Source organism: Thunnus maccoyii, chromosome 19, assembly GCF_910596095.1.
Source record: "Thunnus maccoyii chromosome 19, fThuMac1.1, whole genome shotgun sequence".
In the NCBI taxonomy this organism is placed as follows: domain Eukaryota; kingdom Metazoa; phylum Chordata; class Actinopteri; order Scombriformes; family Scombridae; genus Thunnus; species Thunnus maccoyii.
The window spans coordinates 23,618,277-23,645,085 of NC_056551.1; the positions used below are offsets into that span (position 1 = coordinate 23,618,277).

At 38.4% G+C, this 26,809-nt stretch overlaps 1 protein-coding gene across 1 annotated transcript; it reads left to right on the forward strand.

Annotated features, from left to right (window-relative positions):
• Positions 1-2,900: 2,900 nt before the first annotated feature.
• Positions 2,901-25,797, forward strand: dmgdh (dimethylglycine dehydrogenase). Its single transcript, XM_042396267.1, has 16 exons — positions 2,901-3,131; positions 3,485-3,653; positions 7,871-7,969; positions 8,059-8,223; positions 9,037-9,241; positions 15,744-15,992; positions 16,131-16,329; positions 16,421-16,590; positions 16,687-16,840; positions 19,152-19,317; positions 19,568-19,698; positions 21,568-21,785; positions 22,958-23,115; positions 24,510-24,569; positions 24,669-24,803; positions 24,918-25,797. The coding sequence occupies exons 1-16, from the start codon at positions 3,013-3,015 to the stop codon at positions 25,128-25,130; spliced, it is 2,610 nt and encodes an 869-aa protein (XP_042252201.1). The 5' UTR covers positions 2,901-3,012; the 3' UTR covers positions 25,131-25,797.
• The last annotated feature ends 1,012 nt before the right edge of the window (positions 25,798-26,809 follow it).

A 26,809-nucleotide genomic window follows, 5' to 3' on the forward strand; every position in this document is an offset into this window, starting at 1 on the left:
GTGTAACTTTACAGTCGAGTGCACGTTCGCTGACACACTTACTAACTTATTAACTGAAAGTTTGACTTATCGTCTGCAAGTCGAATCCGACGAGATAAATGTTCAGACGTATCATCACAGACACATCTGTGTTGTTCTAGGTAATTAAATCGATGCTTTAATTAGGAATATTACTTATTAACAGAGTCTGAATGAAGATATTTATAAGACATCACAAAATAAATAAGGACAACAAAAATATTTTATTGATGTTTTCTTCTCTTTCTCTCTCTGACACACTTACATGTCCGTTACATCTGAAATTATCATTATATATATTTAGTGGTTAATGTCTGTGAATTGTATATTGTGTTGTTAAAGATAATATTTTATCTTTTTTTTTTGTTTTCCTCAAATATAAAGTAACTAAAATAGCAAAACATGACTTTAAAATAGCACTTCACATAGCAACAAACAACGAGACAAAAAAATAAACAAGCAAAAACAAACAATTGTACATATAAAAACAATTGTATTGTATTTATTGTAACCCAACAGGACATTCAAGTATATTCTATTCTATTCTGAAGACATTTTATTTGTCAGATTCAATTTGCAAATAAAGTCTCAAACATCTGGTCTCATTTAATCCTTGAGTTGATTATTTTTCTATTATTGATAGAATTGATCTTCTTTTGTCAAATAATCTGTAAAATTTGCTTGAAATCAATGACAGCTTGTTGTAAACACACACACACACACACACACACACACACACACACACGTCTTTCTTCTCTTCATTTTCAGTGTTTATATAAACCAGTTATCAGGATAAACTTCCAGCTCAAACCTGCTGCAGCTGTTCCAGGAGGGTTTGAGGCTGTTTTTGCAATAAAAGGCTCAAGGACCACGAAGAGATAAATGTGTCCGTGTTTCTGTGGGTTTGTGAGGCGTCCAGGTCAATGTGTTTGACCAGTGTTTACACTTTACATAACCAACCAGATTCCAACACAAACCAGCGACGTGGAAGTTGCATCAATGTAAATTCAGTGTTAATCTGCACTTTTGCACAAATGACACAAACCTGCTACGTTCTGCATGTTAACGGTTTGGCTGCTATTTATTTTCATTGTTTTGTCTTTTCTTACTACCTTTAACAGATTCATTCATTCAACTTTTATTTATACAGAGTGCTTCAATGTGAGCAAATAGATTCACAGTAAAGGATAAGAACAGAAGTAATTTAACAGTTAATACATCTGAATGCAATGATAAGGGATAAAAAAAACAAGCTGTAAGATCAACACTTCTCTCACATCTGACCACAGTCGGCAGTGGACTCAGTCAAAACTTTCAAATCAGCCAAAGAAATCCACTTTCATATCCTGTTGCAGTCTGTTCCAGCTGAGTGAAGCAAAACATTTGGTCAAGTCAAGTATTATTAGTAAAGCCCAACAGCACAAATCACAGATTTGCCTCAGGAGGGTTTTATAATCTGTACAGCAATACAACATCCTCCGAATAAGGAAAAACATCCCCCCAAAACCCTTTAACATGGAAAAAATAGAGCAACAGAGGAGGAATCCCTCTTCTAGGACGCACAGACATGCAATAGATGTTGTGTGAACAGAATAGACCAAGACAGGAAAATAACAGAGATACAGGATGACAAAATAATAGATAGATTGATATTTAAATTAAACTTTAAAAGCCTTTTTTTTTTTAAATCAAGCTCTGTTTAGAATTTAGGACACTAAATTTAGACAATCCTGAGATCTACTGTAGTAAAACAGTAAAATTTGACTAAAACTGCAGAAGAAATGTGAGATATATGTGCTGTTTTCATAAAAAATACTAAAGAGTGACACTTTTGTGTAAATATCAGTCTGGTCAAATCTCACTGAACTGTCAATCAATCAGTCAATCAATCAGTTTTCCAGCTGTTTGTTTTGTCATGAAATGCTATTTATTTATGTGTAATACAGAATACTTTGTTGATCAAAAATGATGGTTTTCATGCAAAAATACTTGTGTTTAATGCAAAGTAACAGTAAGCTAATATTACTGCAATATATTAAAGTTGAGCCTACAATTTGTAATTTTTTTTTAGAATAATAAAATATAGAATACAGTATATAGAATAAAATGTCAAATGTTAGTGCATGTTAAGATGCCTCACAATTATGTTTTAATGATATTCATATTTTCTCTACTCTATTTCCTACAGTATTCACATAAATGATTCATACAGTAATTAATATCATCAGTAACAGTTACAGGTTCTTCTCAAAAATGTAAAAACAAAACCAAAAGCTGCATGTTTGTGTATAAGAGACACATGATAAATATAAATGTAGTCAACATGACAGCAGCATATTCTATCATCAGGTAGGTAATAAGTGTAGAAGGATCATACATATAAATAATATCACCATAGTCCAGTACAGATAATATTGTTGATTTAGTTGATTTTTTTCCCTCCTGATTTCACAAGAGAAACTATTTTTTTTGTGTCTGTACAGAGAGTTTAGCTTGTGTTTAAGTTATTTTGTCAGTTCCTCGACATGTGAAAGATAACTTATCATCTACCCACAGAGCGAGGTCGTCTGTAGGATGTGACTTGTTTGATTGTTACAGTTACAGTGGTTAGATGTACATTTGTCTTTTGTTCACAGCATGAATCTGTTTCCTTTTTTTTTTTGCTTTTCATACCAGGTTCAATAACAGCTTGTTGTAAAATCGAGATAAATTAATGCATTACATATATATTTTTTAAATCCACAATTAGTTTTTTATAGTGGGGGGTATGTGACCTACATTTTGGAGCCTCTGGCACACAAAGGGTTAACTCCTCTGTGGGTTAAACTGGGTAAAGTTTCGTCCTCCTTACACTGACTTGGTTCTGGACTTGTGGGCGTGCCAAATTACGCGCCTGTCAGTGCAAAACAGTTATTTACACACGACATTGCAGGGGGTTCAGTGACAGGGGGGCTGGTTATGCTTTGAGCCGCATCAAACATTACCTCAATAATTATGTCTCGGATATTAAATCTAATCAACATCCAGCTGCGGAGAGATTTGGCCGCGTATCGAGGGATCCTTCCTTTGCGGACCATAAGCAGCTGCACGTCAAGAAAACAAGCCGCAGAGAGGTGAGATAGTTCAGTTTTTTTAAAAGAAGCGATTCATATTTTAGTTAATCTTTTGTTATGAAACACGTTATAGTCGTTCAATCTAACATAAATTAGAGTTTAAAATGAATTAACGTCCATTAACGCGCGTAATAAAGCTGCACAGGTGAAAGATTGCATGCAACAGAATTATGTAATATGAAGGTTTGATGCAGAACTGTGCATTAGTGCCATGTTACACCATATTCTTGATGTGGTGCAGGTATGGCAACGTTTTCAAGTTGTGGCACTTAGTAAACAAGACTATCAAAGTGCACTTGTGCATGTTGGAAATGTAATAATTCACTTGTAATTTTCTTTTTCTTGTCTCTCAGTGATGCATCCTCAGTGTTGGGAAAGCGGTGGAAGGACACCGCAGACACTGTCATCATTGGTGGTGGATGTGTGGGGGCCAGTTTGGCGTATCACCTGGCCAAAGGTGGCATGAAGGATGTGGTGCTGCTGGAGAAGTCTGAGCTGACGGCTGGATCCACCTGGCACGCTGTACGTCCACTAAAATCTGCATTTTTTTTTTTTTTGTGTATAACTGAAATATCCTGCAGGTCCAAAGGGTGAAGTTGGACAAACTGTCTGAGTGGCAGGTGGTCAGTGTCCCACAGGCAGCAGCATATGTCGTCACACTCTCTGCTTTTATGCTTAATTAATATTTCCATTCATGTGGGAATGTGCTGGTATCAGATTTTCACACTACAATTGTTGTGGGTAAAAATATCACATTATTATCACGATAATCATAAAAGCTTCCTGAAATTCTGCTGTTAGTGCTAAAATATAGTTAAATTACTTCACTCTATGATTCACTTTAGTATTATTCACTGAACACTGGTCTGTATGTTGCAGCTTTGTTGGACTTTGCATAAGAAATAACTTTAAAAAAACAGTTTAAACACTGTAAACAAAAGTAGTTTGTTCAAAGTCACTTTAAAGGGAAACTTTGGGATTTTTCCACCTGGACTCTGTTTGCTCTTGTTGGTAAAATCACCAAGTGGCAGCGGAGTGACTTTGCTCCAGAAACAGACGTCTAAGACCCATTTTCTACAAAAACACCAACAACTCGCTTTGCACTGCCTCACCTTGCATGCAGCGCTGGGCGCCACAACACTAAACAGACAGACAAAGCAAATTTCAAGTTCAGGAAAATACCAAAGTGTCCTTGTGCTGCTTGCGCTGGTCGTTGCACTATCGCAAAAAATAGGCCCCAGTATTGTAATTGGTGGTCATGAAACTAGTCTGAACTGGCAAAAAACTCACAGTCCTCTGTGTTCTGATTAAGATTGGATTTAAAGATCCGACATGTTAGAGAAGGTTTAGACATTATTGCTGTGACCGTAATACCTGACGTAGATGTTACCACTTTATTACCATAACGCCTGAAAGTGGGGGGGCAAAAAGTCTTGTTGCCCCCCCTATTCCAGCACTAGCGTCATTTTTACAAAATATTGATCCAAAATATGCAAGTGGTCAATGTAAACAGCCTGTTGAACAACCTTAGCAACAACCTTAGCAACGACCTTAGCAACAAGGGCTGTTTGTGGGCAAAAAAATGATGTAAAAGTAATGGAAATGGTGGGAGGTGGAGCTGCAACGATTAGTCGATTAATCGATTAGTTGCCAACTATTAAATTAATTTTGAGGACGTCACTTTGGGCTTTGGGAAACAGTGATCAATATTTTTCACCATTTTCGTCCATTTTATGGAAGAAACCACTAATCAATTAATCGAGAAAATAATCGACAGATTAATCGATAATGAAAGTTAGTTGGTGGGCAGGTATCAACAGGATGGTTCAGTGCGTACAGTAGTAAAAACAGACCAGAGATACAGTATATACAGAACTGTGCAAAAGTTCTAGGCACCAAAATTAAAGTGAGGATGCTTTCAAAAATAATGTATAGTTTTTATTTATCACTTAGCTTCAAACAAAGTTCAGTAAAGAGACAAAATAACTGAATCAAATCAGTATTTGGTGTGATCACACTTTGTCTTTAATAATGGCACCAGTTCTCCTCGGTGCGCTTGTGCAGAATATGTCAAGGTTCTTGGCAGGTCGGTTGTTCTGAGCATCTTGGAGAACAAGTTTCTGTTCTTCTGTGGATTTAGGTGACTCAGTTGGTTCATGTAATCCCAGACAGACTAGATGATGTTGAGATCAGGCCTCTGTCAGGGCGGGCAGGGGGGGCATACCATCTGTTGCAGGACTCTCTTGCTCTTCTTGTCACTGCAAATAGTTCTTTATGACTCTGGCTGTATGTTTGGGGTCGATGTCATGCTGCAGAATAAATTCGGAAGTGATCAGACGTCTCTCTGATGGCGTTTCATGATGGTTAAGAATTTAAAACATCTAAAGTGCCTAAAACTTTTGCACAGTGCTGAATATCTCTAGTCAGTACTTTATTAATTATTACAGTACAATTTGGATATCAGTCAATCACATTATCATCAAAGAACAACAACTCAGTGATGTTCCAGCTAAACTGTTAATGCTTGTTAAAGGAAATAGAGCTTTAATCGATTAGTCGATTGAAATAAAATGAAGGGACAACTATTTTAATAATCATTTAAGTCATTTTTTTTCAAACAAAAACACATTTGCTACCTCTAGGTTCTCAAACATGAGAACTTTTTGAGTGAGTTGTCGGATAAAACAAGAAATACGATGACGTCATGACACTGAGGTGAACATTTCTCGCTGTTTCCTGATTTTTTGTTTATTAATCGATTTGTCGATAATGAAAATAATTGTTGGTCACAGCCCTAAAAGCAACAAGCGTAGAGAAGTTCTTCCTCGACAACCTTGTTTACTGAAGGTGTTTACAGCCTTTTTCTGTTCGCGTCATTCAGTAGCTGCACCGTATCCATCGAGTTCAGCTGTCACATTATAGGTTTTCAAAGCATCTGAGGTCTTGACCCACTTACCCCCTTACATAACTCCTCATTCACTCACAAGCGCTACACTGTACTGCTATTAATACATGTTTGACATGTCAGAAAAGGGGGACCGGCCTCTTATATTCAGTTACTCTCCTCACAGTCAAACCAGCATACATTAGGGGGGAGAGGCAGGCTACACTCTTGACACACTTCCAGGTCAACATTCACACCTACTGGTAATTCAGAGTTTCCAGTTGACCTAGCAGACATAGAGAGAACATAGAAACCAGAAAAACAGCCACGCTCTGTCGAATAAGACGTGAATAAGAATTTTACTTCTTTATGAGTTAAACAGACAGTAGGCTTTAACAGAGCCGCTTGTCGGATGGTTGAAACTCTTTCCTACTCACTTTTGAGGGGCTGCGTCCAACAATTTCTGGTACTCTGCGAGTCTGACAATCCGACATTCACACTCACTTTAAGCAGTGATTGGCCAGTTGTGTGGGGGTGTCTCTCTCTCACTCTTTGCTCTTTTTTTCTATTTTATATGCAACTGTTTCTGTTTGTCCCTGTCCTCTGGATTAGTTGACGCATCTGACAGTCAATAGCTGTGTGGAATAACCAGTGTTTTATGTGTAATGATGACAGTAATTCTTTTATTATTCCTGCTTTACCATCTTAAAAAATATGACGTTTCAATCCTGCATTTTAAAGGCGAACAAAAATGGACTCAAGTCATGAATTGTCCGCGAGTGTGAAGAAAACTGAGATATGTTTATTTTGGCCATATCACCCCGGCCATGAACCGAGTCCAGCACTAGAAAGGCCTTAAAGGAGAAGCTGTCTGAAAATGTGCACGTTTATCTCTATATTTAAACAATTATCTTTTCACTCCATCTTCAAGTACGGCTGTTAAGAATGGAGTAGAATAAAATACAAGTTTATTGTACACCACAGTGAAAAAATGCTTTAATCTCACCAAAACATAAAAGTGGCACAAGAACAGCTATAAACACTTTTGCTTTCAGATGTGGTCGGACAGCATGTTCTTTTCAAGCATAATCCGGCCCTTATATTCAGTTTAAAAACGAGTAGTTGTGATGAAGAAATGTTGCTGAACCTACACTTATTGGGTTGTGGTTTTTATTATTTTGTTAGGAATTATATTAAAATGCTTGTGAAGGGTATTAAAGCTACTATAATACTTTTTTTTTCATATTAACAATTGATTAAATGTGTGTAATGTCAAAGTAGTTGCTCATGGTGACAAAGGTTACAGAGAATTATCACCTGGCACTGCACTTCCCCTCAGCTCTTTAGAGCTTTTTCGCTCTCTTTTAGCTCATTGTTTTGGTTTTATGGCCCATAACTTCTGTTTTGCTTCACTCTCATTGCTCTCAACAGTGTTGTTTCCACACACAGCACAAATAAACCCCACTATACACTACCTGCCCACCATAATACGTCAAACAGACACAGTTAGCTGTAGACTAGCTGGTGAATATAGTGGAACATTTAGCAGCTAAAGAGCCAGATATTTCCCTCAGGAGTCGATAGAGAGCAAAAACAGATCTAAAAGAGAGTGAATATTGGACTTATATTCACCAGGTGGACAGAAACAAGACTCCAAATGAATAATAATGTTGCTCCATAACTGCTGGATGTGGAAATAAACAAATGTTTGCTAACAAGTTCAACATATCAGCTTAAAAGGTGACGATATGTCAGTGTTGTGTTCACAGCAGAGCCAAAAAATCTCCTATTATGAGTTTTTAGTTGGTGAATGTTGTATAATCCATTCTGATAAATTGTGTGTTTGGTGTTACAGGCTGGTCTGACGACATATTACCATCCAGGCATCAACCTCAAGAAAGTCCACTTCGACAGCATTAAATTATACGAGAGTCTGGAGGCTGAAACCGGACAGGTGAGGTGTTTTGTTCACCTTTCGTAGCTTTGATAAGCAGAAGTGTGTGTATGTGATTTACATTTCATTCATGTTGTCTTTCTGTGTAGGCAGTGGGCTTCCACCAGCCGGGCAGCGTCCGCATCGCTTCAACACCGGCTCGAGTGGACGAGATGAAGTACCAGATGACCCGCACGCACTGGCACGTGACGCCGCAGTATTTAATCGGACCAGAGAAAGTCAAGGAATATTTCCCTCTGGTCAACGTAGACAAGGTTTGTGTGAACCAACACGGCAATATTTCCACAGGTCCTTGCAGTGTTTTTATTTGTATAAAGAATGTGATCCTCGTGGATCAATGATAGACCGGCAGATAAAAGTCTTTCATGAATCCAGGTGGACAGAAACACGACTCCAAATGAATGATAATGTTGCTCCGTGACTGCTGGATGTGGAAATAAGCAAATGTTTGCTAACAGATACAAAGATATTCTCGTTTAAGGGTGCCTTTATGCTAACTTGGACTCATTTACAGTTCAGTTAAACTAGAAAAAAATCTAAACTTAGACATCTCAACATCTACCAGACAGATTGGCATGATTTTTTGCTATGAATAATTATGATCCCCAGAAGATTAGTCCTTCTGATTTTAGCAATGCCGCCACCTTTTGTGTAAATCATAAGACCAAACATTTCCAGTTTTGGCACCAGAATGATCAAAAATCTAAATTACTGAGCACATTCAAGCTCCTTAGAGGAAAAAACCATTTCCATTTTGGATCCTACAGTTTTACTCAGCTTCAGGCCAACATGTCAACTTTGGACACAAAAAACTCTTAAAATCATCTAATATCAGGTCCAAGAATAGGAAATGTGTCAAAATGTTGTTGGCTCCATCCACATTAATATTATTTTATTGTTTTGATTCATAATGGCCTCAAAAATTGGAGTTTGTTACATTAGTAGCTGATAACAGTTTGAGCCAATTGACTAAGGTACGTTCAAGAGAGAATGGGTTTAGTATTACAAGCTGATCCATCTGTTGGATGTTCAGGAAACTTGGATGAATATTTCTGTATATGTTTTAGGTGCTGGCAGGTCTGTACACCCCAGGAGACGGCCACATCGACCCTTACTCTCTGACTATGGCTCTGGCTGCTGGAGCTCGTATGTACGGTGCCCAGATCTACAACCCAGCCCCGGTCACCGGCCTCAAACCGACCGCTGATGGCAAATGGGATGTCCAGACTCCTCATGGAACCATCCGCGCAAATCGTATCGTCAATGCAACAGGTTCGTACTTGAACATTTATAATAAAAAACACGCACATCTGATCTCAAAGCAGAGATAATATGAAATGTAGAAATATCTAAAGTGTAGAGCTTCAATGATCAGTCCATTAATCAATTAGTGGATTGACAGGAAATCAATTGGCAACTATTTTGATAATTGAATAATCATTTTAGTCATTTTTTAAGCAAAAATGCCAAACATTTACTTGTTGCAGCTTCTCAAATGTGAGGATGTGAGGCTTTTATGTGCCATACATGATAGAAACTTTGGGTTTTGGACTGTTGATCGGACACTCAGACATTTGAAGACTTCACCATTGGTTCTAAGAAATTATAACAGGCATTTTTCTCTATTTTCTGATATTTTACAGACAAAATTAATGGCAGGTTAATTGATAACTAAATAATTGTTAGTTGCAGCCCAAAATAAAATGTGTGTTTTTCAGTAACATGTCAATTTTTCATGTTTCTTCTTTGATCTTTGGTCCAATTTCAGTTCAGAGACCAGTTTTAGTTTGCTTTAATTGTAGTATGTTTTTAATAGAGCTGCAACAATTAGTCGATTGATAGAAAATTATCTGGCAACAATTGTGATTATCGAATGATCATTGAAGTAATTTTTTAAGCAAAAATGCCAAACATTTGCTGGTTGCAGCTTTTCAGACATGAGAATTTGAAGCTTCTCTGTGACGTACATGATAGTAAACTGAATATCTTTAGATTTTGGACAGTTGAGCAGACAAAACAAGACATTTGAAGACATCATCATTGGCTATAACAGGCATTTTCCACCATTTTCTGACATTTTATAGATAAAAACAATCAGATTAATTGAAAGTGAAAATAATGTTAGTTGCAGCCCATTTGTCATGTTTCTGTTTTGAACTTTTGGTTTAATTTCAGCTGAGCACAGCTTTAGTTTGTTGTAGTTACAGTATGTTTTTCAGACATGCAACAACTGGAAGTTGTGACAGAACTCAAAACATTTCCGTCCTTACGCTTTGTTGTGGGCTTGGTGGTATGTCACAAGGCATTAAGATATTCGGATATAATTTAACCCAGACAGTTTATACAAGAAAACTGATGTAAGACTTTGTTGAAATTTAGATTTTGCTGTGATGTCTTTTTCTTTTTTTAATACTTCTCACAATAGAAATGACAAATCAGAACTCAACTTTAAAAAAGAAAGAAAATGCATATTAAGTAAGTTGATATTACTACATTTATCCTCATATATGTATAAAAAATGTGTACTTTTCACGTGTTATTTCTCTGTGGTCATTTTTTCATGAAGTATGTAGTATTTTTAGTCATATTTCCTGCTAGCAAAAAAAGCTAAAACGAAACATTGTCAGCAAATACTCACAATTTACACTGATTAAAACATAACGTGTGTACAAAGGAAATTGCAATTATGCTACATAGACACATTTTCTAGTCGCTAGTCAATAAAACATGTTATCTGTGGACACTCTACCACAGCAGGACCTTTGCCCACACAGACCACTGCCTGCAGAGTTCAGGGAGACAAACTCTTGGCTTGAACTGGGACATACCAGTTCTGGGGGGATTTCGTCTGCAACATCTCGTTTCCCCCTGCTGCTGCTGTGGCTTGATTATCTGGCAAGGTTCAGGAATTTGAGAGGATATTGTGTAACATATATCAACGGATAGGTCATGCATATTTTTCCTTAGTCACCTTTTTTCTTCAGTGTCAAATGAACTAACAAAAAACAAGGTAAACTGCACTTACACCCTGAAAAATACTGTGAAATTGAAGGAACAGACTGCTGCCATATATGCAAGTTTAAAACTTTAAAAATGCCCTAGTACATGCTCAAGCATTAAGCCGTAAACAGCACCGTAATGTCAATTTTCTGCAGCTGCATTTGCTCCATATTTTCTCCCTGAATTTGCACATTCTGTACTCTGGTTGAAGCCAGTTTTATGTTGCGGGCCCTGCTGGCCTTTTGCCTTCACTGTGTCCGACAGCCAATCCAAACAGGCCAACTGTTCAGATTTCATCCAATCTTGAAGCAGCAGCACATGCACACCTCCCAGTATTTTAATGCTGATGCTCCTTTTTGTATCCAGGGCGTTCATGAATGCTTAGATTAGCTGGTACTATTTACAACTTTAATATATAGATGTTTGTTTTCATGCATTCTTGTCCCACAATAAGCAACCTACACATTATTTGTCAGATATACCAATTTACATTCTGTGGGTAAATGTAGGTTTTCGCAAGAACAGCCTCAAACTCGGGGTCACTGCATTTCCCTTATGTATTTTGTGTGTTGAGTTTGTTTTTGTGGTTAAAAGATTTATGCTTTGTGGGCTGCTGAAATAACCTCTTAGGCAAAGCATCTAGTTTAAAGTTTCATCCGTAGGAATATGAAATAGCGAGGATGACAACAACTCCCAAGAAACAACAGTAGCCTCGGTCTTTTTTTTAACACATTGTGCTCACATTGTTGTTCAAAACCCACAAGCGGCTGTTTTGTTGGGCTCACACATCATCAACCATCTTCATTGTGGATCGTCTCTCTTTTCTTTCTACGCCTTTTTTCATTCTCTATTGCTCCTTCATCCATAATCTCGATCCACTTCTTTTGTCCAGCCAAAATCTCCCTCCCCCCACCATCTCATTTTCACAAATTTGGCTCGCCATTGAAACTGAAACGCCGGCTGTGCTCCCTTTTCCCAACAAAGTTAGCCGCCCAGGTCAAAGGTCATATCCCCTGGAATGTGACCCCCTCCCTGTAGGATCAGTTTCAACATATCAGCTTTGTAACCAGAAAGAGGAAGGCAATTTTTCGAGCATTTTTTGCAAACCTACAATCCTGCAAACCTTAAAGCTTTTCTCAAAAAATATCCTTTAATTTGTGACATTTCGAACATTATTCTGATTACTATAAATAGAGTTTAACAGCGGTTGATGTGTTCAGAGCAGGACTTGTTTCAAAGGTTGCTTTATTTAGGTGAGCTTGTTGACTTCAATCATCATCCGGTGAATTGACCCTGTGTGCAGGCGTCTGGTAAACATGCTCCTCTGCAGCCCAACTCTTGCCTAAACTGCCTCGGACCTTATCAGGATGTTGTGTGTGTATATATATATATATATACCACCTTACCCCATCTCTCACCGTGGGATAAAGTTCATACATGCAGCACATACAGAATAAAAATAAATGTTTTGATGTTAATAAGCTGCAGACTTGCACGCATTGAAACAGATGGGCATAATTTGAAATATATTTAATCTTCAAATTTAAGTTGATTTATTAGAGCAGTGTCTTGCAACATAGCTGAAGATAGCAGCAAAGATCAACAGGTTGTCAGTGCTCCAGCTGGCTCTGGCCGCCCTGAGTTGGCACAAGGTCCACATTGATCTACAGTTAGGTCACAAGTCCTACTTACTGACTCAAAACACAGCATTTTTGTGTGTGTGTGTGTGGCTGTTTCTGTTAAACCAGGTTATGTTGTGCGTCAGGTGTTCCCAAACTTTTTTTAATGGCAAAGACTCAACCATAATCATAATTTGATAAGGTTGTGTCACAAATTTCTGTGAATAAATGTGATTAAATCTGCTGTAATCAGTAGTTTTATATCAACAATTGATCAAATGACTACATGTGTGTGAAACGAGTTGCTTGTAGTGATGAACCTGCAGAGAATTATTACCTGACTTTGCAGTTTCCCTCACTTCTACGGAGCTTTTTTGCGTCTTTCAGCTCATTGTTTTGGTTTTACTGCCGGCAACTTTTGATTCACTCTCACCACTCTAATCAGCATGGTTTCAGTGAAAAACCTCTGATAAACCTGCTGTATTCTACCTGTCCAGCTCCAAATGGTGCACAGACAAAATTAGCGACTAGCTGGTGAACACAGTGGAGCATTTAGCCCCTTAAGACCTTGATATTTCCTCCAGGAGTTGGTGGAGACCAAAACAGAGCTAAAAGGAGAGAGAAACTCAGCCAATGTTACTCCATATCCATATCCCAGGTGGCCAAAAACATCAGTCAATGCAGGTTAAGTGTAGAATCGATCAAAATATATAAGTATTCTTTATCAGCTTATTATTCAAAACTGTAGAGAGGGAAATGATAGTAAAATGAATGAAACCAACCTTTATTTTGCTGAAGGCCCATTGGAGCCCTTTGAAAGGCCCTTGGTAGTCCTCAGACCTCATATTGATCAAATACTTCTTTAATAAACACTTCTGACAGAATGCTGTCTCAGGGCTGCATGTTCATATTTCAGTCAGCTGACTTTCATTTCAGTTTGATGTACTGAGATTAGATCTTCGATGTATTTCACAGAGAGTTCACGCTGGAACAACATGAAAGAGGAATTCCAAAGAACCACAAGTGATAAATTGCAGTTGTTACATAATGAACATAACTGTTAAACCCCTGATGCTAACTGCTGTCTCATGCCATGCAGCTAAATAATATTCTGTGTTCACACAAACAGGTTGTTTTTTTTTTTTTTTTGGAAACACCTGGATGTTTGGTAGTTTGCTTCGACAGTGTAGCAGCGCTGCTGGATGTGATGTAACCGTTTCAGCTCCTCAAACATATGCACTCGTTCAACTCTTAAATCATTTGGCTGCATTTTTCCGGCTCCTGTGCTCCTGCTAGTTTTTGTTCCATCCTCTAAATGCCAGAATGTTAAACAGGAGATCCTTGTGGTGATTATGTAAATTTATCCTCTCAAAATACTTACAAACTCTTAAAAAGTCCCTCTGTGGTTGACACAGTTTTTTAATGTGAGTGTTTTCCTCACGGGGAACTCACTGAGTGTCTATTTTTGTTGTTGCTGGTTGTTTGAACAGGTTTGTGCTTATTTATGAATGTTTTCATGGGTTGATCTTAGAGATTTAAATCTCAACCTTAAAATAATATGATGTTGCAAGTGCCCAATCCTGTGTAAATTTTGACCTGCTGCAGGGTAAAAACCTGCACATTTAAAGTCCAGTGTGTAGAATTTAGTGGCATCTACCGGATCGGACTTGGCAGAAATGGCATATAATATTCATTAGTATGTTTTCATTACTGTATAATCACCTGAAAATAAGAATCATGTTTTTGTTACCTTAGAATGAGCCCTTTATATCTACATACTGCAAAATGACTGGACACTTAAAAGTCTTCTCAACAGGTGACGGAATTAAAAACTCCTGAGCTCTGTTAATCACTTCATAAAGTCATCAAAAAGTCACTTTTTGGGTTTTCACGTGTATCACAAATCAAATTTTTTGTTTATTTCATCAAATTACCTGTGTTCGTGGTCTGTGTGTTAGCATGATATCTCGAAATATAATGAATTAAAAACCAGTTTGAAAGTCTCACATGGTCTGATAGGAAAGAGCTGAGGCTCAGGTGGTACAGCAGGTTTGTCCATTAATTGTCCGCATGCCAAAGTCTCCTCGAGGAAGAAGCTCCTCGTTTTTTCTCTCAGGAGTGTGTGTACTGTAAAGCACTTAGTCCTGTCCTCAGGTTGAAAAGCGCCACTTGAGTGTATTCTGTTAAAGGAAGAAATGATTCACTTTTCCTACCAAATGGTAAAGACTTTGTGTGTCTACCAGGAGACATAAACTCTATATTATTGGCCCGATAAAACATGAAGCCAATGCAGCACTCATTTCCAATTTAGACATGCATAACAGCGCTGCCAATTCTCCGAAAGCTTGGTACTGTGCAAAGATGGTGCTGATTAACAATGTGGTGAAGCAACAATCAGCTGAAATGGTTAGAATATGAGAAACTCTTGTCCCATTTCATCATATTGTATGAATCTGGTTGGTAATTTGGCAAGAAATAAAAACAATTTGTTGAAAATCATGTGGGAGTGGTATGTATTGTAGCGTATCTGCTGGTCTTGAAAAAGTCTGAAGAAGCATCGATTTTCCTCAAAAAGGACTTAAAAGTTATTAAACTCTTAAAATTTCACGACAAAAGTCTTAAATATTCTGTCTGTCCTGTCACAGATATTAAAGGTAGCTATAAAATGTTTCCGCATGTGGTTTCAGGCTGTTGGGAGACGTTGCACATCTATAAATTAAAAGTGAGTCACTACTGCCAGCTACAGTAGATAGGAAGCTCATTGTCTTATAGTGGACAAGTGTCACTTTTAGCAACTTAAATTAACTTAAATCAGTTTTTAATTGGTGAATCCAACATCCATTTTATGCCCCTTATCTGGGTCCAGCGTGCATTAATTTAAGTAATTATATTATTGGAATTATTGTTATATGCTGTTGGGAAGTAAAAAATGTAGTCTAATAAGAAATACATTTTGGCCATATTGGTTTTCATCCTTCCTGGTTTTTCATCATACTTTCAGATATTAAATTGCATATGCCTATCCATTTGTATTAAAAGGTGTTAAACGTCTTACATTTAACTTGGTGAAATGTGCAGAAACCTTATTGTTAACAGTTGTTGGTGGTTATCTTGTCATCAGGTGATGTATTAATACCATATCTGTCGTTTTTCAGGTTTCTGGGCCCGTGAGGTGGGCCAAATGATCGGGTTCGATCACCCCACCATCCCAGTGCATCACCAGTACGTAGTGACAGCAACGGTCCCAGAGGTGAAGGCTCTGAAGAAGGAGCTGGCTGTCATCAGGGACCTTGAGGGCTCGTACTACATGCGTCAGGAGAGAGATGGCCTGCTGTTCGGTCCGTATGAAAAGATGGAGAAGATGGTGCTGCAGGACTCCTGGGTCAGAGATGGAGTGCCTCCAGGTCTGTCTATGAATGGATAAAGCTTTGTTGATCCATATTCCTAATTTGAACTTGGAGTATCTTTTCTGCATGGTTTGCTTTCCTTGCAGGTTACACATAACGTTTCTTTCCATCTTCTTTCCTGTCTGGTTGTCACAGGTTTCGGTAAGGAGTTGTTTGAGTCGGACCTTGACAGGATAATGGAGCATGTTGAGATGGCCATGGAGATGGTTCCTGTGCTAAAGAAAGCTGATATCATCAATATTGTGTCTGGACCAATCACATATACCCCCGACCTGCTTCCCATGGTCGGACCACACCAAGGAGTTCGCAACTACTGGACTGCCATTGGATTTGGGTATGTTTGGGAGGATAGCGGGTTGGTTGTTTTAGCATTTCACTAAGGAGAAGAATTTAAAATGCTCAGAGCTTGAACTTCATGTGTTCAGGTATGGAGTTATCCATGCTGGTGGTATCGGTAAGTTCCTGAGCGACTGGATTAGGAATGGAGAGCCTCCATATGACCTGATTGAATGTGATCCCAACCGCTACGGCAAATGGACGGATGTACCTTTCATGTGTGCCAAAGCTCGAGAGTCCTATGGCTTCAACAATGTGGGTAAGAACAGTAGATGACTATTTCACATTTTTTGGACAAAACTTTCTCTTTTTACTGTCACAAAAACTCTCCTACTCACCCTGTCGGTCTTTCCAGTTGGTTACCCCAAGGAGGAGCGTTTCGCTGGCCGACCAACCTGCCGGACAAGCGGTGTTTACGAGCTGCTGAAGGACAAAGCATCCATGGGCTTTCACGCTGGTTGGGAACAACCTCACTGGTTCTACAAACCTGGAGATGACACTGGATACAAGTAAGAAATCCACATCTTATTTGCAACATGCCTACCATAATTACGTTGGACCTGAACGATAGCAGTTGTTTGGAGAACTAAACATTTTAACAACATGTTCCCTGACTGTTTTAGGTTAAGTTTCGTATCTGCCTTTAATTTAATTTAATTGCTAAGTGTTGTTGCAGTCCTAAATTAGCTAACACATTCCTGCAGTAGCGCCACACCAAATCCAATTTCCCAATTTACAATACCCTGTCATCACTGTGGTGAAAGATGGAGAACATAGTGATGCTGCTTGACTATTCATCTTGAACATACCAATGTATAAAGAAAAAACTCAATAGGTTCTGTTGGAGCAACAGCAAAACATACATATACATAGAAATTATGATTGTGTGCAAATAGGACAGGTTGTAGTAAATCTGCATGTTTGTCAGAGTAAATGTTTTAGGACACAATGTTCTTGGGTAAAGATGGGAGGTATGCAGTGGAGCACAAACACATGTTCTCAAACAGAGCCAACCCTTTCAGTCAGTCCATGGAGAGACGAGCTCACCGCACATCAACTAACAGTCCCTCCAACTCTAAAGTGCAGCACAAGAGAACCATTTAGATACCACACTGAAAGAAAAGGAACAGCTGCTAGCATTCAACAACACATGCCCATAACTGTCAATAACCTCGTTGGACACAAGCTTCCCCATGTGTATATCTGAGTCTCTAAAGATGCACCATGACATTATTTACACACACAGTCACAGATGTCTTGAGATAATCCTCCAAGTGTTTGGAGTCCCACCAACCTTAAGTGTACAATCCAGTTGGCCCTCACATTAGCTGCATACTTGGCTCATATCTGTGTCATGGTGATTTGCTTTTGTACAAATTTAAAAGCTGTGGTCATAATCTTGCAATGCATTTTTCTTTCCTGAATTTTTTCTATATGTTATTTTAGCCACACTATAGTGCCATGGCTCTAGGGATTGCACTGTTGGTTGGTTGTTCCACCACTTTAGTTCAAACCAAGCAGCAACTAACACAGCTTGAGGCTGACGTCAGTCTGGAGGTACCTTAAAGTGCCACCGACACCTGCTAGATGCTGGCTTCGATTGACTCCCATTCAAAAAGCCTCAACTTCTCTCTGGAAATACTAAGTCAATTTTGTTTTTCAACAAGTCATTATGGTCTCAACCACTAAATTTGGGCCCTCTAATAAGTGTACTGTTGGTCATTTTGGAAATTATTGCTCTGTTAATAAGATTTGAAGACTTATAGTAGATTTAATGTTTGCCATGTGGGCATTGATTGACATTGATTGATTGACAGCTATGATTGACAGTTGCCTCACCCGCTGCTTTTCCGGCTCTGGGACTTCAACTGAGTCGTACTATTGTTGCAATATTTCACTAAATTTACTTGATTACAATACCTGACCTTTTAGCACAAGTTAGCTAAAGCAGCTAACAGTAGCCCAAGTGTGCAGCGCTCGGTGTTCCCAGTTAGCTAATGTTAGCTTTGGTCTGAGGTAGCAGGGCGTGTTTCTAGAGTGTGAAAGGCAACACCCCGCACTCCTTATTTAGACCGTAAGCAGCAACTCTGGGCTTCGACTCGGCTCCAATGCAAACCAATTGGTGACTTCACACCTCACTACGTCCATCTTTATATACAGTCTATGGTCCAGGGATACAACAATTGCATGGTCATGGAATTTTGTACAGATATTCATGTTCCCCTCAGGATAAAGCCTACTGACTTTTACATAAACAACAAGACATTAAAGCAACAACTGTTGGATTGATTGCCATGAAATTGGGTACAGACACTCATGCCCCCCTTAGGATGAATTATGATAAATTTGATGGCTCTGACTTTTCATCTAGTGCCATCATCAGGAAAACCTGCAAAACTAATGCCATTCCCGATCAGCTTTACTTTGTGCTTAGTGCTAATTAGCGAATATTAGCATGCTGCTTTCATGCTATGGAAAATATTATACATGCTAAACATTAGCATGTTTGAAATGCCATGACATTGCATGATAATATGCTGACATGAGCATTTATCTAAAAGCACATCTGTGCATTAAGTACAGCCTCACAGAGCTGCTTAGCATGGCTGTCAGTCTAATATTCATACAATACAGCCTTTGAGTCAAACAACAAACAACAGTTTATAATTCTGTGTTCTTGATAGAACAATGTTCATTCATTATACTTGGACATCAGTTTTATGCAAGAAGGCCAATAAAAAAGATGTGGAAGAAAAGTTGCAACTCATTAGAATAATAGGCCTAGATATAAAGCAGTCATTGATTTTGTGTTGTGCTCAGGCCAAGTTTCCGACGCACAAATTGGTTTGGACCAGTTGGCAGAGAGTGCAAGCTGGTGATGGAGAAGGTGGGAGTCATTGATTTGACTCCTTTTGGCAAGTTCGTAGTGAAAGGGAAGGACTCACTCAAGCTGTTGGACCGCCTGTTTGCCAACACCATGCCCAAGGTAGAGCACTCGTGTACTACAACAGTGTGAATTGTTTGCTGTAGCTGTGAATGTTGTTGTATGATGACATAATGCTGCATAATTTTGACAAAAACTGTTAACGAGATTCTGATGGTTATAAATTCAGTGTTGACTCATCATCACAATACTATTACAGAAGTGATCATACTCTGGTTTTTTTCTTTTAAAAGTATCTCAAGGAGCACACGCCTCACTCTGACTCTTTGTCCTTTGACCTTTGTGTTTTCAGGTGGGCCAGACTAATATCAGCCACATGTTGACACCCACTGGGAGAGTCTTTGCTGAGGTCACCATCACCCAGCTGTCACCAGGAGAGTTCTTGCTCATCACAGGCTCGGGATCAGAGCTACATGACCTCAGGTGAAAACAATCTAACCGCGCACACTCAGTCACTGGAGGTTAATCTGGCAAGCATTTACGATTTAGACAATGTGCTGGCTGTTAATACTTCTACTTGATACTTGGATGAAAGCTATTTTGATAATTAATCGTCAAAGTCATTTGCCAAAAAAAATCACTGGTTGTGGCCTCTTAAATGTGAATATTTACTGGTTTTCTTAGTCTTCTTTTATAGTAGACTGAATATATTTTAGGTTTGGACTGTTAGTTGGACAAAACAAGACATTTTAATATGTCAACTTTTACTACTCCATTACAGGTAAAAGTGCTGCATATAAAATCCTACTTCAGTAAAAGTATGGAAGCATTATCAGATAAATTCATTTAAAGTATTAAAAGTAAAAGCACTCAGTCTACAGTAAAATCGGCCCCTGTGTCTGATGTATTAAATAAGTTCAAGAAGTGACGTTATAAAGTAGATTATTAATAGTGAAGCATCAGTGTTAGAGCAGCATGTTACTGTTGTAGCTGCTGCAGGTGGAGCTAGTTTCAACTACTTTATATACAGCTAGCTAGTTTAGTCCAGTGGTTCCCAATCTAGGGGTTGGGCCCCTCCAAAGGTTCACCAGATAAATCTGAGGGGTCGTGAGATGATTAATGGGAGAGAAAGAAAGATTTTGGACTGTTCTCTAATCTGTGTGTGAAATATTGGATCATTTGAAAAGTTATTGATATTAAACCATGAAAGAAGAGGGGAAATGTCTCTTTGCTTCTACACAGCTCATCTTAAACACAACTAGACACCAACTTTATACAAGAGCTCACAAGACTTAAAGGTTGAAAACAACTGGTTTAATCTTCAATGTGTTGTAGTTTATAAGCGTATCATTTTATTTCATGTAAAACTTTAATCTGAAAGTTAGCTAGTAACTAAGGCAGTCAAGTGAATGTAGTGTAAAAAGAGTAAAAAAGAGTAAAAAGTACAATATTTCTCTCTGAAATGTTCCTCAAAATTGTACTTAAGTACAATACTTGAGTAAATGTACTTCTTTACATTCCACCAATGGTTTTGTGAAATTGTGAGGGCCATTTTTCACAGTTTTTTGACAATTTTAAAGACTAAATGATTACTCAATTAATCATGAAAATAACTGACTGATTAATCTGTAATGAAAATAATCTTTAGTTGCAACCCTAGTTCAGACTTGGTTTCTCTTCATGCAGTGTCAGTCGACGCTGTTCCAGTTTAGTTTCGTCATTGTAGTTCAAGTTTTGACGCAGCATCTTAGCAGAATGAGACAATTAATCAGGGTTCACATGCATCACAAGCAGACAAACATTTTTCTTGCACAAAACAACGAGTGCATGATCCAAACAGACCAGAGTTAAGTCTCAAGCTGCGCTGAAGGAAACTCTCTCACAGTCTGTCTTATGCTGCAGAAACCTAAAACTTTTCAGCAGCTGTTAATACAACGCCCCTCCATTTGCTCCAATCCGAGGGTGGTACATTAAACCAGTTATCTCCATTCACTCACTATAATCAACGCTCTACCACAGCCTGAGAGAGGCAGGGTCAGTTTTATGTTGTGTAGCAACCTCTAGTGGCGATAGGACCAGACTACAAATGAAGCGTTCATGGAGGTGACATCGGCCTGTGAATTTTAGAATACTTGGCGGAGACATGGCAGCATGGAAAATATGTGAAATATTAAGTGTGATAAAGAAATTTACAGATATATGTAGCTATAAATTAGCATTTAATGAATTTGTCACTCAGGCATATAAACTGAAATGTATCAGATGTATAATATGTATTGATTCTATAATGATACTATATTAAAATCTACTTTTTTTTGCCTGCTCAATGTTTGTTCTGTGAATTCAACTCAGGTGGATCGAGGCAGAAGCTGCGAACGGCGGATATGACGTCGACATCAGCAACGTCACAGACGATATAGGCGTGCTCGGCATTGCAGGACCAAACGCCCGCAAAGTTCTTCAAAAACTGACAAAAGAGGACATGAGTGATGCCGGATTCAAATTTCTCCAGTGCAAGTCCATCCAATTGGCTGGCATCCCTCTCCGGGCCATCAGGATCTCCTATACCGGTACTGAACACTTTGTAAAGCCACACTCTGTTTGCTGTAATAAATAAATAACATAAGAAATACAAAAAAAAAAACATTTTAATAGGCTGATGGGTGAATTACATATAAATAGCAGCATATGCAGTTGGAAACACTGGATAAAATATATTGCACTTGCACTTTAAGTGTCATTACAGTGTTCAGCAACATAATACAGCTTCTTGGTCTTGTTTGCACTGAGCTGAAGGCAGTTTCACTCTACAAAGTCCCGTATCTACCTCCTATATTCTCATTCTCCATCAGTAATGTTAATATAAAATGACAATACCTTGAAACTACACAGAATAACGCTAATAGGTAAACAAGTGACATCATCTCATCGCTTTCGAAGCCCATTTCCGTCAAGAAAAAAGAAAAGTGCATGAAAAAGACATGATGAGAAATAACAATACTCATGGTACATCACTTTGACTTCAACTTTGACTTACTCAGTAAACATTATAAAACACCAAGTCAGATTTATGACTTACTAAATTAAAATTATGAGATACAGAATCAAGATTTTTACTAAGACAAAAGTATATAATACTAAGTCAAACTTATACTACACTATAAAGATACTATGTCAATATTTTGATTTATTATCTAAAATATTTTAACTTAATATCTCATAATTTTCTAAATTTTTGTATAATCAGTCATCTATTTTATGTTCTTGGCAGTAATGGGCTTCCATACATTTGGGATTAGAGATTTTTCACTTGTTAAATTCAGTGAACAAATGCTTTATTTTGATTGATACATTCACAAAAGAGCGATAAAATAGTTTCTTGTAATCTACACCAACCACAAATACACACAAAAAACCCACAACTGCTAAGGACCATGTCTGTGAATATTTACTCTGTTTCCCATTCACTTCATTTGACTTCACTTCAGTGCAGCTGAAAAATGTGTGTGGTTTTGTTTAGTTGTTGTCTTTAGTCAGCTCCAGCAAACACACACACAGGTCAAAGTTCACCTTTGTTCAGCTTTGATTGTGTGAATTTGTGCAGTCAGCCAATACATACATTCTATTTATTTATTATTAATATTTATTTTTTATCCACGTTGACATCACATTTCTTTCTGGTGCTGAGTGTATCTTTACCAACTCCTGTATGGTGATGCTGTATATATGCATTTGTGTTTAGGTGAACTTGGTTGGGAGCTGTACATTGACCAGAAGAACATGGCAGCTGTGTACAAGGCCATGATGGAGGCAGGAAAGGACGAGGGCATCGACAATTTCGGCACCTACGCCATGGCTTCCCTCAGACTGGAGAAAGGCTTCCGAGGCTGGGGAGCAGAGGTACGCACATGTACACACACACCAGGGATTTAAAGTAATAGTTTGACATTTTGGGAAATATGTTTATCTGCCTTTTTCGTTTGATAAGAAGATCGATACCACATATCATGCACATTTCCAGTTCTATATTTATATTTTGGGGCTCTACTGGAATATCTTTACATGATATACAGTTAAAAAAACTCCTTATTTGTCTTATACTGGCCCTTTATGCAGCCCCTCAGTTCAGCCTCTGTCTGAAACAGGCCGTTTTAGCTCCTGTCTCTTTAAGGCTCCCACCTCGATGAGCACACTGTGTTCTGATTGGCCAGCTTCTGTAAGCATCTGTTGGCTCCGGAGGCTACGTAAACAAACTGTAGTAGTAGTATTTCACCTCTTTTTCTCCTTCACTCAAAATATCAATTTCTCAAATACATCTGTATATATTTGGGCTGAAATCTGAAGAGGTAACTTTGCAAACAAAGCGCAGGCTGAAGTCCCGGCTTTTTACTTGGGGGAGCATTTTTACATATATTCATCTCAAGATTGGGACTTTGACCATGTTTAACATCTGACATTATAACAGTATAAAGATCACAAAAAGCATGACATGTTCCCTTTAAATGTGACGCTACAGCCAGGAGATGGTTAGCTTAGATTAGCTTAGCATAAAGACTGGAAATGGGGCCAACAGCTAGCCTGGCTGTGTCCAAAGGTAAAAAAAAAATCACCAATGGGGTGTCCGGCAGCCTACTGGTAAAGATGCATGCTATGTGACTGATGCCCCCAGTTCAAAACTGGTCGGGGCCTTTGTTCCACATCGTACTCCTCTCTCTCTCTCTCTCTCTCTCTCTCTACTTACCTGTCTACACTGTCCAATTGAGGCAAAATGCAAAAAGCGTGATCTTTGAAAAAAAATTAAATAATCCACCCCAGTCAAACAAAATTGACTAATTAACACATTATATCCCGTTTATATTATTCTGTACGAATATGAAGTTTTTGGAATCTTGTTGTCAACGTGAGCTCTCAGCTAAGAAATAGCCCAGCACACAATAATCCCCCACAAAACCACAATGTATTATTTTTTACATTTTGGTTTTTGTACGGATTAAACAAATGAGATGTCAAGTGTTAATTAGTGAGCTTTGGAGTTGCTGTTAGGCAGATTTTGCTACTTTAGAACAGAACCAGGCTAACTGTGTCCCCCTGTTTCCAGTGTTTATGCTAAGCTAAGCTAACCGGCTGCTGGCTGTAGCTTCATATTAACTGTACAGATATGAGTGATATCAATCTCCTGATCTAACTGTCGGCAAGAAAGTGAATAAGCATGTTTCCACAAAATGTTCAACTGTTCCTTTAAGCAGCACAGGTTATTTTTGCTGATGAGATCAACTTTGTCTTCATTTTTACAGATGAACTGTGATACGAATCCTCTGGAGGCTGGATTGGATTATTTCATCAAACTGAACAAGGTAACCATGTTTCTACTGTTTACAAGTTTCTATTATTTACAGTATTTCTTCTGTAACTAGGAATAAATTAATAACCTGTTTGTGTCTGTGTTTGTGCAGCCGGGTGACTTTATTGGCAAGGCAGCCCTTCAGGAGATCAAAGCCAAGGGCCTGAAGAGGAAACTGTCCTACATCACACTGGATACGGATGATATCGACCCCGAGGGCAACGAGACCGTCTGGCACAACGGGAAGGTTCGCAAACAATGAAAAGCCTTACTGAAGTCGTCCAATGATCACATCCAGTTTTATTCAGTTATTTTGTGGTTACTTAAACTCAGCCGTTGTGTCTCTTGTGTTTCTCATCAGGTGGTCGGTAACACGACATCCGGCGCTTACAGCTACACCACCCAGCAGAGCCTGGCGTTCGCCTACCTGCCTCTGGAGCTGTGCTCTGTGGGCCAGAAGGTGGAGGTGGAGCTGCTGGGGAGAAAATACCCCGCCATGGTCATCCAGGAGCCCTTAGTCCTCACTGAGCCCACGCGGACCCGGCTGCAGAAGAAAGCAAAGAGCAAAGCATAAGCAAAGACTGTCCGCCATCAGTTTCACGCCAGCTAATGAAGAACAATCCAACTGTGAATTATGATTGATAGTGCAGGTACTGAGCTGTTTGTGTCCTCAGTTCAACTGCCAGTAAAAGGGAAAAACAGTCATATGATTTGTGCCAGTCTATGTCGCATTGTCATGTCACAACTTCCTCTTCCTGTCCTGAAAACAGTTAAAAACAGATTCAAAATGTGAGAATGCTTAGTGCGGTTTTATGAATGTGTCTTTTACAAATAATAACTGTTATGTAATATACTTGCACCACAGTGTTTTACAGTGTTGGAAGAGTAATTGACTTTGATGTAATTCCATGAATTGGATGGTTTACAGGTCAACAGTTGAACCTTTTCTGTGACTAATGCTTGATTTTTTGAATTTTTCTTCCAACAGAAAGGGTCAGATAAAATCAGCTTTTTGTGCTTATTAGAAATACAAAAATGATGGTGCTGCTTTTTTTTTTTTGCCTTTTTCATAGTCATAAGAGGGCTTTGGGTCCATGACAAATATAACAAAGCACAAGTAAATGTACAAGCAAAACTGTTGCACCAATAACCAAAAGAAATAGAATGCAAACTTGTACAAAGATTTTTTTTTATAAATCTTTTTTTTTTACTAAAATGTAATTAATTTGGTGTACATTAATACCTCAATAATTAAAACAATGCACTCACTGCCTTGTGTGTTAACTCCCTTCATCCTCTTTATCTCCCTCCTCTCCTCTCCTACTCAATACTCTTCCTCCACACCTCCTCAGCTCCACAGTCTTCATGTTCCTTGTTTGCCTCAAAAACCATAAATAAATCTTTATTTCCTAAACCCAAAGGTTACATCCTAGAACAGGAGTATTCAACTAAAATTTAAAGAGGTCCAGTTAGAGAAAATTTCTTGAAGCAAACATCCGGAAGATCATAACGTCTGACTATTTAGTGTGATATATATTTAAGTAGCCTAGTAGTTGTATCAACATCTGCATGTAATCAATACCTGACATACCTGAACATATATGTATGACTGCTGATATGTTTAATGTAATAATAATTACAATAATTTACAATACACAGAACAAGAAGACACAGAATGAATATGATTGGTTACTATAGTTGGGGAGGGCCCGTGGTTTAGCTCTCCCTTCGTTGGTGCGCAGGCTGGTGCCTCTTGGCACACGATTCAGGTTGAGACAGTGTGAGGAAGAAGATTACACACATCTGGACTTTACACCAGCTCCCAGTTTCTATGCCAAATGTATGTCCATCCAATCTCCTGCATCCTGTTGATTTCTTCTTGATTGATCCTGCCTGTATGTAAATGTCCTCCTCTTCCTGCTCTGCCGGCCCTATGCAGACAATGTTTGACCCTCTTTGATCCTGTCCTGAATGGTGAACCCCTCTCTCTCTGAGTTTATCACTGTCCTCTTTGTTTTCTCCCATTTGCCCTTTGTTTTCTGATCACTGATGATCAGACAGTTAGTAACACCCTCTAGGTGATTAATTACAAAGGTAAAAGATAGAAAAACAAGGTAATAATATTTAAATGTAATATAAATCATCTAATTATAACATTTATCATAAAAGTATCAATATAAAACATCTATTTTCATCCTAACATTAGTGACCTCTGATCTAGAGTCTGCTTACTTTCTAGGTGCTGTTGTAGCA

What these genes read in the sequence shown, in the direction of transcription:
- dmgdh (XM_042396267.1), top strand. Translation starts at nt 3,013, where the DNA reads ATGTCTCGGATATTAAATCTAATCAACATCCAGCTGCGGAGAGATTTG. An exon ending in GGAGATGACACTGGATACAA is followed by an intron (nt 16,841 to 19,151) that starts GTAAGAAATCCA and finishes TGTTGTGCTCAG; the next exon opens with GCCAAGTTTCCGACGCACAA. An exon ending in TTGCCAACACCATGCCCAAG is followed by an intron (nt 19,318 to 19,567) that starts GTAGAGCACTCG and finishes TTGTGTTTTCAG; the next exon opens with GTGGGCCAGACTAATATCAG.